At 37.5% G+C, this 12,915-nt stretch overlaps 1 protein-coding gene across 10 annotated transcripts in view; it reads right to left on the bottom strand.

Moving 5' to 3' along the window:
• Positions 1-12,915, bottom strand: part of LOC130841635 (zinc finger protein 182) — a 64,919-nt gene that overhangs the window by 9,136 nt on the left and 42,868 nt on the right. The window contains exon 1 of one of the 10 annotated variants that reach the window (XM_057717801.1): positions 10,937-11,043. The exons of 8 other annotated variants lie outside the window; for them this stretch is intronic. In XM_057717801.1, coding sequence (XP_057573784.1) covers positions 10,937-10,945 — 9 coding nt within the window. In that variant the 5' untranslated portion in view covers positions 10,946-11,043. Of the gene's footprint in view, positions 1-1,901; positions 3,525-10,936; positions 11,044-12,915 lie in introns of those variants that run through there. One more of the 10 variants, XM_057717803.1, reaches the window with a different exon arrangement.

Raw genomic sequence — 12,915 nt, 5'->3', positions numbered from 1 at the left:
AAAAAATTCAAAAACAAGACATGAAAAGCACTACTGATAAAGGAAAATACATACATGTTACAAGATTAAAAATACAGCAGTAAAGGTAAGCTATAGATGGGGAGATTATCTGCAGCTTTCATAAGCGATAAAGGGTTCTTATCTGGAACATATAAAATAATCCCTACAAATCAAAAGAAACATAGGAACACAGAAAAACAGTTAAGAGATGTGAATAGATACTTAACTAAAAAAGGAAAAAATAAACATATGGATGTGTTCTATGAACATAAGAAAATGTACTCAAGCCCATCAGCACTCACGTAAATGAAAATTTAAGCCACACTGAGACACCACTTGGCACCCACTAGAAACATTATATGACTAAAATGCCGTAAGATTGTGTTGAAATGGGAACTCTCACACACTGTTAGTAGCAATGTAAAAACTGGTATAACTGCTTGGGAAAACAGTTTGGCATTATTTACTAAAGTTAATGATTTGCAAACACTATGACCCAGCAATTCTACTCCTAGGTACACACCTTAGAGAAAATCACGCACATGTGCTCTAGAAAACAAGTACAAGGATGATCACAGAAGCACTAGCTCTAAGTTGAGGGATAAATGCCAATGTCCCTCAACAATACAATACGTAAACTCTGGCACAATCTTTCAAAGGAATACTATGTGGTAATGAAATGGAATGAACTACAACTGCATAGTACACAGATGTACTAATGAGCAAAAGAATCAGACACAAAAGAGCACATGCTGCGTGATTCTATACATATACAGTAAGAGAACAGGCAAGCCTAATCCATGATGTTAGAATTTAGCAGAATGATTACCATCGGGGCTGGTATTGATTGGAAGACGGCATGAAGGGGGATTTAGAGGTCCTGATTTATGTTCTAATCTTCACCTTGACCTGGAGTGGCTCCACAGTGTGTTCACTTTGTGATAATTCATCCAGCTGTACACTTATTAACTGTACAAGGGCCTTCCCTGGTGGTGCAGTGGTTAAGAATCCGCCTGCCAATGCAGGGGACACGGGTTCGAGCCCTGGGCCGGGAAGATCTCACATGCCGCAGAGCAACTAAGCCCGTGCGCCACAACTACTGAGCCTGCACTCCAGAGCCCGCGTGCCACAACTACTGAAGCCCAGCTGCCTAGAGCCCATGCTCCACAACAAGAGAAGCCACTGCAATGAGGGGCCCACGCAATGCAACAAACAGTAGCCCCCCACTCACAGCAACTAGAGAAACCCTGCATGCAGCAGTGAAGACCTAACACAGCCAATAAATAAATAATTTTAAAAACTTATAAACTGTACTTCATCTATGTTATAATTAAATGTACTTTAAATCTTTATACTTCAAATTATTTTTGACAAGTGCCAAGGCACTTTGATGTTAAATGGGAGTTCCCATTTCAACAAATGGTGTTGGAACAATTGGATATCCATATGCCAAAAAAAAAAAAAAAAAAACAAAACTTCAATCCATACCTCCAACATATATAAAAATTAACTTAAAATGGATCCCAAACCTAAATGTAAAATCGAAACCTATAAAATTTTTAGCAGAATATATAAGAGAAAGTCTTTTTAACCTTAGGTTGGCCGAGTATTTCTTTGATGTAACACCAGAATTCAACAGACACTGTTAAAAGAATAAAAAGCCACAGAATGGGAGAAAATATTTACAAATCATGTATCCAACAAAGAAGTTGTATTGAGAATACATAAGAATTAGAACTCTCAATACTAGAAAAAAAAAGGCAAAAGAAACATACTTTACCAAAGATACATAAATGGGAAATAAGTACATACAAGGATGCTCAACATCATTAGCCATGAGAAAACTGCAAATCAAAACCACAATGAGCTACCGCTACATACGTATTAAAATGGGAACAAACCTGACAATGCCAAGTGCCGGTGATGCTGTGGAACAACTGGAAGTCTCATTTATCACAGATAGGAATGCAAACTGGCACAGCCACTTTGGCACAGTTTTCTAGCTTCTCATGAAGTTAAGCATACTCCCATAGGACCCATGGAAACTCACAGGTATATCTACCCAAGTAGAAAGATAACTTATGTAAACCCCAGAACCTGAACGTGAACATTTATATAGCAGGTATATTTGTAATCACCAAAAGATGGAAACAACCCAAATGTTTTTCAGCCAGTGAATGAATAAACAAACTGTAATGTACACAATGTAATACTACTCCAAGATAAAACTGAAAGAACTAATGATACATGCAACAACATGGGTGAACCTCAAATGTATTATGCTGAGTGAAAGAAGCCAGACTCAAAAAGCTACATACTGTATTATTCCACTTGTGTAACATTATCAGAAAGGCAAAACTATAGAGACCAAAAATATATCAATGATTACCAAGGGCCAGGGTGCGGCAAGGGCTTGATTACAAAGGGGGAATACAGTTGACCCTTGAATAACACAGATTTGAACTACATGGGTCCATTTATACGCAGATTTCTTTCAATAAATATATTGGAAAAATTTTTGGAGATTTGCAACAATTTGAAAAAACTCACAGACGAACTGTGGAACCTAGAAATATTGAAAATATTAAGAAAAATGTAGGAATGTCATGAAAGCATAAAATATATGTAGATACTATTCTATCCATACATAGGCATATGGTGATATTTTTATAAAATTAATGTGTTAGTTTTCTTACTGTTTTATAACTTTGCTTTCAAAGAATTATATTACTGTACAGTCTGCCCTTCTCCCTCACAATTGGAGAAACTGCTTATCAGCCTGTCATCACAGGTAAGTGGAGATTTTTTAACGTAACAATGTTTCCAATACTGTATTATGACTATGACTGTAGTACTGTATGCCATAAAATTTTATAACGATTCATTCATTCGTGTAGAGGCTAAGCTACCGTGAAGCAATCATACCGACTACACTAGGCTACCATAAAGCAATCATATTACTGCTTCTTCGTTATCAATGCATGAATCAGTAAAACTGTAAATAAATATGAAATTCTTTTTCACATTATCTTTTCATTTTTGATGTCTAGTGTTAATAATCTGTATAACATCTACAGTGTTCTGTATCATATTAGACAATATGAATGTAGGTACTAACAGATGATTCCTCTTGTAAACAGAAGACATAAGTATCGACAAATACAGTGCTGTACTGAAAATGTGTTTTCCTTATGATTATCTTAATAATAACATTTTCTTTTCTCTAGCCTACTTTATCGTAAGAACACAGTATATAATACATATAACATACAAAATATATGTTAATTGATTGTTTATGTTATTGGTGAAGCTTCCGGTCAACACTAGGCTATTATTAGTAGTTAAATTCTGGTGGAGTCCAAAGTTATATGCAAATTTTCTATTGTGCAGGGAGTTGGAGCCACTAACTCCCGCGTTGTCCAAGGGTCAACCGTACTGGGAGGCGATAGAATTGTTCTATATCTTCATTGTGGCAGTGTCAAAACTTACAGAATTTGTCAAGGGTTGCAGAACTGTACACTGAAGAAGCTCTGTTTTACTATATACAGATTATACCTTAATTTTTATTAAAAAATTTTTATTAAAAAATTTAAGGATCATCCAGGTAATTTAGAAATAACTTCACCTGTGTAAATCCAAATCTTTCTACATATCTTTTTAAAAATTGTACAGATCAATATGAAGAACAAATAAAACTACACATATCCTATACCTTCGGTATAGCTTATAATAGAAAACAGAGACTACTACACATTTCTAATTACCTATCATTGAAAAACAAGTACCAAATTCCAGCTCAGCTGGCTTTCAAATTACTGCCACAAACCTTTCTGGAGTGTGAGAAGGGTATGAAGCAAACAGTCAAGAGAACAGAGAGGGGAGCAGAGAACCTAAGGATGAGCTGAAATCTACCATAAGTATAAAAGCACTGAAAAATGGGCTGGCTCCATCAGAGCACCAGCTATAAGAAAGGTGTATGGGACCAGAGGTGGCAGTCACAAAAAAGCATCACCTCCAAGGGAGCAGAGGATAAAAAGGAATGAGGAAGAACCATGTGGAGATTGGATTGTAAAGGGAAAAAGCTAGAGGGAGAAATTGAAGGTCATGTGAGACAAAGAATGACCTAAACAAACTAAAACAAGTCAGAGCACACACACTGGCCCCTCCGCAGTGCCAAAAGAAAGTCTCCATTAAGGGAACTGCAGTTTGCCTCACTGACAAAAGAGGGGGCTCTCGAGTCAAGAATCAAGCAAGTCACCACAACCTCCAATGCTGTCCTTAAATAGATGAAAGCAGCGTGCATCCATTCAAAGCTTCTTTAAGAACAATAGAAAATGAGAAAATATCCCAGGTGATAAGAAATTCACCCTACAATGGCGTTAGCAAAATGACAGAGTAAGCAGCTCCCAGCCCTCAGCTTCTCTCCCACTACCCCCCCAAAATTAAAATTTAAAAAACAAGCAGAAAACTGTCAGAACCAACTTTGTCAGAACTCTGGAAAACAAAGGTTTGCAGTAACCATGTGGAATCAAGAAAAAGGCAACTTAAAGACATCGGGAAAACGTCATGGCATCTTTACTTGCCCCTCTCCTAAGGGACAGCTGTCTTGAAGCAGCAGCCAATGTTCCCCACGTGGGACCCCCAACCCCTAGCTCTGAGGGAAGCAGAGCAGACCTTATTTACAAGTTAGTGTGTCTGTTCTAACCTGCCTGGGGGCTACCAGAAAGACTGATGCAAGGTGCTCCTCTCTGTTTCACCTAATTCTGAACTCAGGCCAGAAAGCAGTAGGCGTTTGCTCTAAAAGGCTGCAAGGCAAAACTAACAACCCACAGATGCCTGGGGCAAAAGATTACAGTCCAGACAGACAACAGACTGCCTAAGGCCTGAGGGCAAATACTGGGGGAGATTCTTTGGGAAATTAGGACATTCGAAAGCACTCATGCACAGGGGAATGTAGAAAGCCCCACATATGCCCAGGGTTAGACGCACGCTCACAAGAGACCTCAGAAGACTCTAACTGCTCTAATTCCTCCTGAGCACAGGAAAATGAAAAGCTTCCAAATTCGTACATGAATTGAGTATAAATCTGACACATAAACTCATTTAAGGATGTACAAAACAGGAAAATGCAGACTACTTACGAACAACAGTGCAAAAAAATCCTAAATAAAATACAGTTAACATCTGAACAACATGGGGCTTAATCCGCATATAACTTATGGTCAGTAGTTCCTCCACATCTTGGATTCAACCAAACATAGACTGTGTAGTATTTACTACTGGAAAACATCCACGTATAAGTGGACCCAAACAGTTCAAACCCACGTTGTCCAAGGGTCAACTGTATAAGCAAACAGAAAAGATCCACATTAAGACAACAATACATCATGACCAATTAAGATTTATTCCACACATACAATGATAGTTCAATATTAGAAGATTCATTAACATAAATCACCATTAAACAGACCTAGAGAGAAAACTTATATGATTAATATAAGAAATGCTGATACAAAAATATTGGAACAGAATCAATACCCAATCCTGATTTTTAAAAAAGCACTAAAGATTAGAAATGCTAATTTCCTTAAAATAACCAAAGATAGATAGATAGGTAGGTAGGTAGATAGATAAAGGAAGGAGGGAGGGAGGGAGGAAGGATGGATTAGAGTGGAAGGGGAGGAAGAAGAAAGAAAGGAAGAAAGGAAAGGCAAACTGGAATGGAAGAATGGAAGGAAAGAAGAAAGGATGGACAGCAGGATGAACTGGAAAGGAAGGACGGAAGGAAGGACAGATGGAAGGAAGGACGGACGGACAGAAGGATGTTTTGCATAGGGGCCTTGGGTGACCATGGATTGCATAATGATGTAATTTTGGGTGGGGGCTGGCCACACCAGAAAGATCAACTACATGATTTAGGGTGGAGGCTTTGGGTCCCTCCCAGAGGTGCTGGAGATAGACAGCAGCCCCTTGGACAATCATGCCTATAAAATGAAGCCCTAATTAAAAACTCTGAACACCAAGGTTCACAAGAACTTCTCTGGTTGACAGAACTCCACATGTGCTTTCATACCTCAATGCCAATCACACAAAGTCATGCATTCTGACTCCATGGGGAGAAAAAAACAGAAGCTCCATGTTTGGTACTTTCTGGGGCTCTGCCCTATGTACTTCTTCCCTTGGCAGGTTCCAATCTGTATCCTCTCCCTGTGACAAGCCATAACCATGAGTATAACAGCTTTCAGTGAGTTCTGTGAGTCCCTCCAGTGAATTGTCAAGTCTAAGGGTGACCTTGGGGACCCCCAAACTTGCAATTGGTGTCAGAAGTGAGGGTGGTCTCTTACCGGGACAGTTCCCTCTAACTTCAGAGTTGTCATAGATAGAATGACACAAAGTCACAAAGATGTAGTTATCCCTAAGTTAATTTATAAATTTAATGTGATTCCAATTTAAAAAACAAGCTTTTAATGGTATTAAACAAGGTAGTACTAAAGATCATATCAAAAAATAAATGTGCAAGAATAGCTAGAAAAAGTCTGGAAACGAAAAACTGTGAGGAAGGGAGCAGCCAGATACCAGAACATACCTTGATACAGGCATTCTCTTAAAGCACAGGGTGAAAGACTCACTTTTTAATAAACTGGAGAGCCATTTGGGAAAGGCTAAATTGGATCCATATCTCATTACATACACAAATGGATTGGGGGCTAAATGTAAAAACCCGAAACCAGAGTACTAGAAGAAAGCATGGGTGAAATGTCCATGTAACCCGAATGGAGGGAAAGACTTTCTAACTATGAATAAAACTCCAGATGTAATAAAAGATTAGTAAATACAACCACAAAAATATAAAAATACTTCGGCAAGTCCAAAGACACGAGTACAAAGACAAATGACAAACCAGAGGGGAAATTTGTTGCAACATGTATCACAAATAAAGATTGCTGCAACATATATATTAATATCCATAATACATATTTAAAAAACTCTTAAAAAATGGGAAAAAAAAAACCTGACAGAAAATTAGGCAAAAAACATAAGACAATTAACAAGATATAAAAATGGCTCTTGTAGATATTTTATTTATTTATTTATTTATTTATTTATTTTTGCTGCACCTCGAGCTTGTGGGATCTCAGTTTCCCAACCAGGGACTGAACCCGGGGCCACAACAGTGACAATGCCGAGTCCTAACCACTGGACTGCCAGGGAACTCCCGTACATGGCTCTTAAATATATGAAATTACATTCAACTTTACTCATAATAATAGAAATGCTATTTAAAACTTTACAGAGCTACCATTTCTTACCTAGCAGATTGGAAAAAATTTAAACGTCACAACATACTCTGCTGGTACAGCCATAGAGAAACAGGTACCATGATACATTGTTGGTGGGAATGTAAAAACAGTATAGCCCTTATAGAAGGGAATTTAGCAATATCTAATACATTGTATTTACCCTTTGACCTAGCAATGCCACTTGTAGGAATTTATATTGAGGATATATTTGCACAAAAAGGAAACAACTTATGCACAATATATTTCATTTTGGCATTATTCTTAATTGGAAAATAGTGGAAACAACCAAAATTTGCATGTATATAGAATGGGTGAACAAACTGGTACATCTACTAATAGAATACTATGCAGTTATAAAAATAAATGAGTCACAGAAATAGAACAATCCTAAGGTTCCTATGAAATCACAAAAGACCCTGAATAGACAAAGCAATCTTGAGACAGGACAACAAAGCTGGAGGTATCACACTCCCTAATTTCAAACTGTATTACAAAATGATAGTAATTAAAATATTACGGTACTTGCATAAAAATAGACACATGGGTCAATGGAACAGAAGGCCCAGAAATAATCCCACACATATATGGTCAATTAATTTATGACAAATGAGCCAAGAATATACAATGGCAGAAAGACAGCCTCTTCAATAAATTCTAAAATAAACTGTGCTGGGAAAACTGGACAGCATATGCAAAAGAATGAAACTGGAGTAGTATCTTATACTACATGCAAAAATTAACTCAAAATGGATTAGAGACTTGAACATGAGACCCGAAACCATAAAATTCCTAAATAAAACATAGGTGGTAAGCTCCTTGACATTGGTCTCAGTAATGACATTTTTGGATTTCATAGCAAAAGCAAAGCAACAAAAGAAAAACTCAACAAATAGGACTACATAAAAAATAAAGAGCTTCTGTACAGCAAAGGAATCCATCAACAACATGAAAAGGTAACCTACCAAACAGAAGAAAACATCTGCAAATCATGTAACTGATAAGGGGTTCATATCCAAAAGACATAAAGAATTCACACAACTCAGTATCAAAAAACCAAACCCAATTAAAAAATAAGCAGAGGAATTGAATAGACATTTTCCCAAAGAATACATACAGATGGCCAACAGGCACATTAAAACAGGCACTAATCATCAAAGAAATGCAAATCAAAACCACAAAGAGCTATCATCTCACACCTGTCAGAATGGCCATTATCAAAAAGACAAGCAATAGCAGTGTTGGCAAAGATGTGGAGAAAAGGGAAGCCTTGTGCACTGTTAGTGAGCACGTAAACTGGTGCAGTCATTATGGAAAACAGTATGGAGGGTCCTCAAAAAATTAAAATAGAATTACCATATGACCCAGCAATTCCATTTATGGATATTTATTAAAACAAAAACAATGACTGGAAAAAATACATGTGCCCCAATATTCATAGCAGCATTATTTACAGTAGTCAAGACATGGACTCAACCTAAGTGTTCATTGATGGATGAATGGATAAAGAAAATGTGATACAGGGAATTCCCTGGTGGTGCAGTGGTTAAGAATCCACCTGCCAATGCAGGGGACACGGGTTCCATCCCTGGGCCAGGAAGGTCCCACATGCCGCGGAGCCACTAAGCCCATGCGCCACAACTACTGAGCCTGTGCTCTAGAGCCCATGAGCCACAACTATTGAGCCCACGTGCCACAACTACTCAAGCCCACACGCCTAGATCCTGTGCTCTGCAACAAGAGAAGCCACTGCAGTGAGAAGCCCATGCACAGCAACAAAGACCCAACACAGCCAATAAATAAATAAATAAATAAATAAATAAATAAATATATTAAAAAGAGAGAGAATGTGATACACACACACACACACAGAATATTATTTAGCCATAAAAAAGAAGGAAATCTTGATATTTGTGACAACATGGATGGACCTTTAGGGCATTATGCTAAGTGAAATAAGTCAGAGATAGATAAACACCATATGATCTCATTTATATGTGGAATCTAAAAAAAAAAAGAAAACTAAAGAACCCTCATAGATACAAAGAACAGATTGGTGGTTGCCAGAGCTAGGGGGTGGGGGTGGAGGGATAAACAAAATAGGTAAAGGTGGTCAAAAGGTACAAACTTACAGTTATAAAATAAGTAAGTCCTGGGGATCTAATGCACAGCATGGTGACTACAGTTAATAATACTGTGTTGTATATTTAAAAGTTGCTAACAGAATAAATCTTAAAAGTTCTCATCATAAGAAAAAAATATGTTAACTGTGTGGTGATGGATGTTAACTAGACTTATTGTGGTGATCGTTTTGAAATATACACAAACATCAAATCATTATGTTGTACACCTGAAGCTAATATAATGTCATATGTCAATTATATCTCAATTAAAATGAATGAGGACAATATCTGTAAACATACATGGAGCAATTTCTAGGATATACTGTTAAAGGAAAAAAGCAAAGTGCGAAAGAGTCTATAAATAAAATATACTACCTTTTTGAGTAATAAGGAAGGGGAAATTAAAAAATATACCTTTATCTGCTTCTTTTAAAAAGAAACATTATAAGCATAAATCAGAAGCTAACAAGATTGGTTACCTCCAAGGTAAAGTGAGAATGGAGTAGAAAGTACAGGGGAGAGGTGACAACTATGTGTATATATTTCTGTATAGTTCTGTCTCTTCAAATCATATTAATATTTTACACACAAAGAATAAAATTAAATCAACAAAAATGGAAAGAAATAAAATCTAAAATGGAATACAAACAGAAAAATAATGGACCTAACTGTATACCAAATAAAGAACATATGCACACTAGATAAGAAAAAAAAAAAGAAAATCAAAAGGAAAAACTAATTCAAGTAACTTCTAAACAGAGTACTTTGATTACATATCCTCAGTATAAAAGGCGTGCAAGCAAATCGTGTACTGTCCTCAATAGGTTGCTTTTTCACAGATGTGGGTACAGGAATTCTGATTCTACTTTCTGTATTTTGTAAAACTGAGCAAATGAGTCAATATATTGATGCTAGGATCCAGTGCTCTCACTGTTGGTGAAGGGAGATGCAAATATGAAATGAGAGCGATCTAAGAAGATTCCTGGAATACTGTATAAATTCAAGGTATGTATACCTTGAAGGTATGTATAGACACACACATACACAGACATATATAGACACACACACACACAGACATATATAGACACACACACACACACACAGTTCACTGAAAGGGCCTAGAAGTAATGACACCCCAGCAGCAATGAGCACACCCAGCACCAAGATTTTGATTTCTATACATAATTATTTACTAACAGGAACCAGTGCTCCTTGGAGAAATGGCTGATTCTAGGCCTGGGGTAGGGAAAGTAAAAGATGGGGGCTGGAATGTCTTATTATGTCAAAACTCTTATTGGGATGTGACAAAAGGACACAAAAGCCAGCTTAAAGGGTCTCCCACTGCATAACTCACGGACAAGTGGCAGCAAAATAAACAATGACAATAATGGATTATAATCCACTGAAAAAAATTAAAATCCATAAAAATAAAAATTCTGTATTACTGACATAAATAAATAAATTAATTAAATAAATAAATAAAAGGAAGCCCCACCTGTTAGCACCATCACTTACCTTGGACATTAGGATTCCAACATGTGCATTTGGGGGCACACAAACACCCAGACCACAGTAAAGGTCAACAGCCAAAATCAATCATATTTCTATATACTGGCACTGAATACTTGCAACTGAAATTTTAAAAACAAAACCATTTACAATGGCTTAAAAAATGAAACTTGCCATGTTATGGAGTGAACTGTGTCCCCCCTAAAATTCTTAAGTTGATGCCCAAACCTCCAACGTGACTGTATTTGGAGATGGGGCCTTTAAGAAGGCAATTAAGGTTAAATGAGGTCATAAGAGTGGGGCCTAATCCAATAGGACTGGTGTCCTAAAAATAGGAAGAAACACCAGAGCTCCCTCTCACTCTGTAGATGCACAAAGGAAAGACTACGTGAGGGCTGTGAGAAGGCAGCCATCTGCAAGGAAGAAAGTTTCCACCAGAAACCAACCCTGATCTAGGACTTCTGGCATCCAGAATTGTGAGAAAATAAGTTTCTGTTGTTTAAGCTACACAGTCTACGGCATTTTATGGCAGCCTGAGCAGACTAATACACAGGTATAGGCTCTGTATGTTGAAAATTACGAAATGTTGATGAAATCAATAAAAGAAGATCTAAATAAATGGAGAGACATACTGTGTTCGTGGCCTGGAAGACCGTGTAATAAAGATGTCAATTCTCCCCAAACTGATCTATAGATTTCACTCAATTCCTATCAAAACCCTAGCAAGATCATTTTTAGATACATAAACAAGATTATTCTAAAATTTATATATAAAGACAAAGGCAAAGGTACAAGAATAGCCAAAAATTTTTGAAAAAGTAGAATAAAGTTGGAGAAATCACACTACCTGATTTCAAGACTTACCATAAAGCTGCAGTAATGAAGATAGTGTGGTACTGGCAGAAGGTCAGATACATAGGCCAACAGAACAGAAAAGAGTCCAGAAATAGACCCCACAAATAAGGCCAACTGATCAAACAAAACCATAAAATCAATTCAATGGAGAAAAGATGGTCCTTTCAACAAATGGCGTTAGAACAAATAGAAATCCATTTGCAAAATTATGAACTGTGACCTGATCCTTACAACTTACATAAAGATTAACACAAAATGGATCTTAGGTCTAAATGTAAACATAAAACTAAAACTTATAGAATAGGAGAAAATCTTCATGATCTAGTGTGATGTTGTGACTTATAATAAGAAATATATTTTTGGTCTTAGCTCCCAATTTCTGGCAGAAAGAACTCCTGAAACCCTTCAAGTTTCTTAACTGAGGAAAGCAATAAAGGTGTCTTTTGTTATATTAATAAGATGACTTTAGGACCGCACCTAAGAAGGGGGAGCTGGTTGCCAGGAGAACCAACCACATGATTAGAAAGTTGGTTGGAACTTTTAGTCCCGCCCCCCAACCCCCGGGAAGGGGAGAGGGGCTGGACGTTGAATCAAAAGCCAACTGCCAAATAAGTAAATAAATAACAACAACGCCAATGGCCAATGAGTTAATCAATCATGCCTATGTAAAGAAGTCTCCATAAAAATCCAAAAGGACTGGGTTCAGAGAGCTCCTGAATTGGTAAACACATGGAGGTGCTAGGAGAGTGACACACCTCGACCTAGAGAGGGTATGGAAGCTCCACACCTCTTCCCATATACTTTGCCCTTACACATCTCTTCCATCTGCATTTCATCTGTATCCTTTATCATATCCTTTAATAAACTGGGAAACGTGTTTCCCTAAGTTCTGTGAGCCACTCTAGCAAATTAATCGAACTCAAAGAGGGGGTCGTCGGAAGTGCTGATCAACAGCTGATCAAAAGCACAGTGATAAGCACTGGGCTTTTGACTGGCATCTTAAATCGGGAGGTGGGGGCAGTCTTGTGGAACTGAGCCCTTAACCTGTGGGATCTGACACAATCTCCAGGTAGATAGTGTCAGAATTAAGTTGTAGGGACTTCCTAGGTGGCGCAGTGGGTAAGAATCCG

The sequence above is a fragment of the Hippopotamus amphibius genome, chromosome X, assembly GCF_030028045.1.
Source record: "Hippopotamus amphibius kiboko isolate mHipAmp2 chromosome X, mHipAmp2.hap2, whole genome shotgun sequence".
NCBI classification, from domain to species: domain Eukaryota; kingdom Metazoa; phylum Chordata; class Mammalia; order Artiodactyla; family Hippopotamidae; genus Hippopotamus; species Hippopotamus amphibius.
Note: the sequence above shows the minus strand (reverse complement) of the source record. Positions and strands in the feature narration are given on the sequence as shown.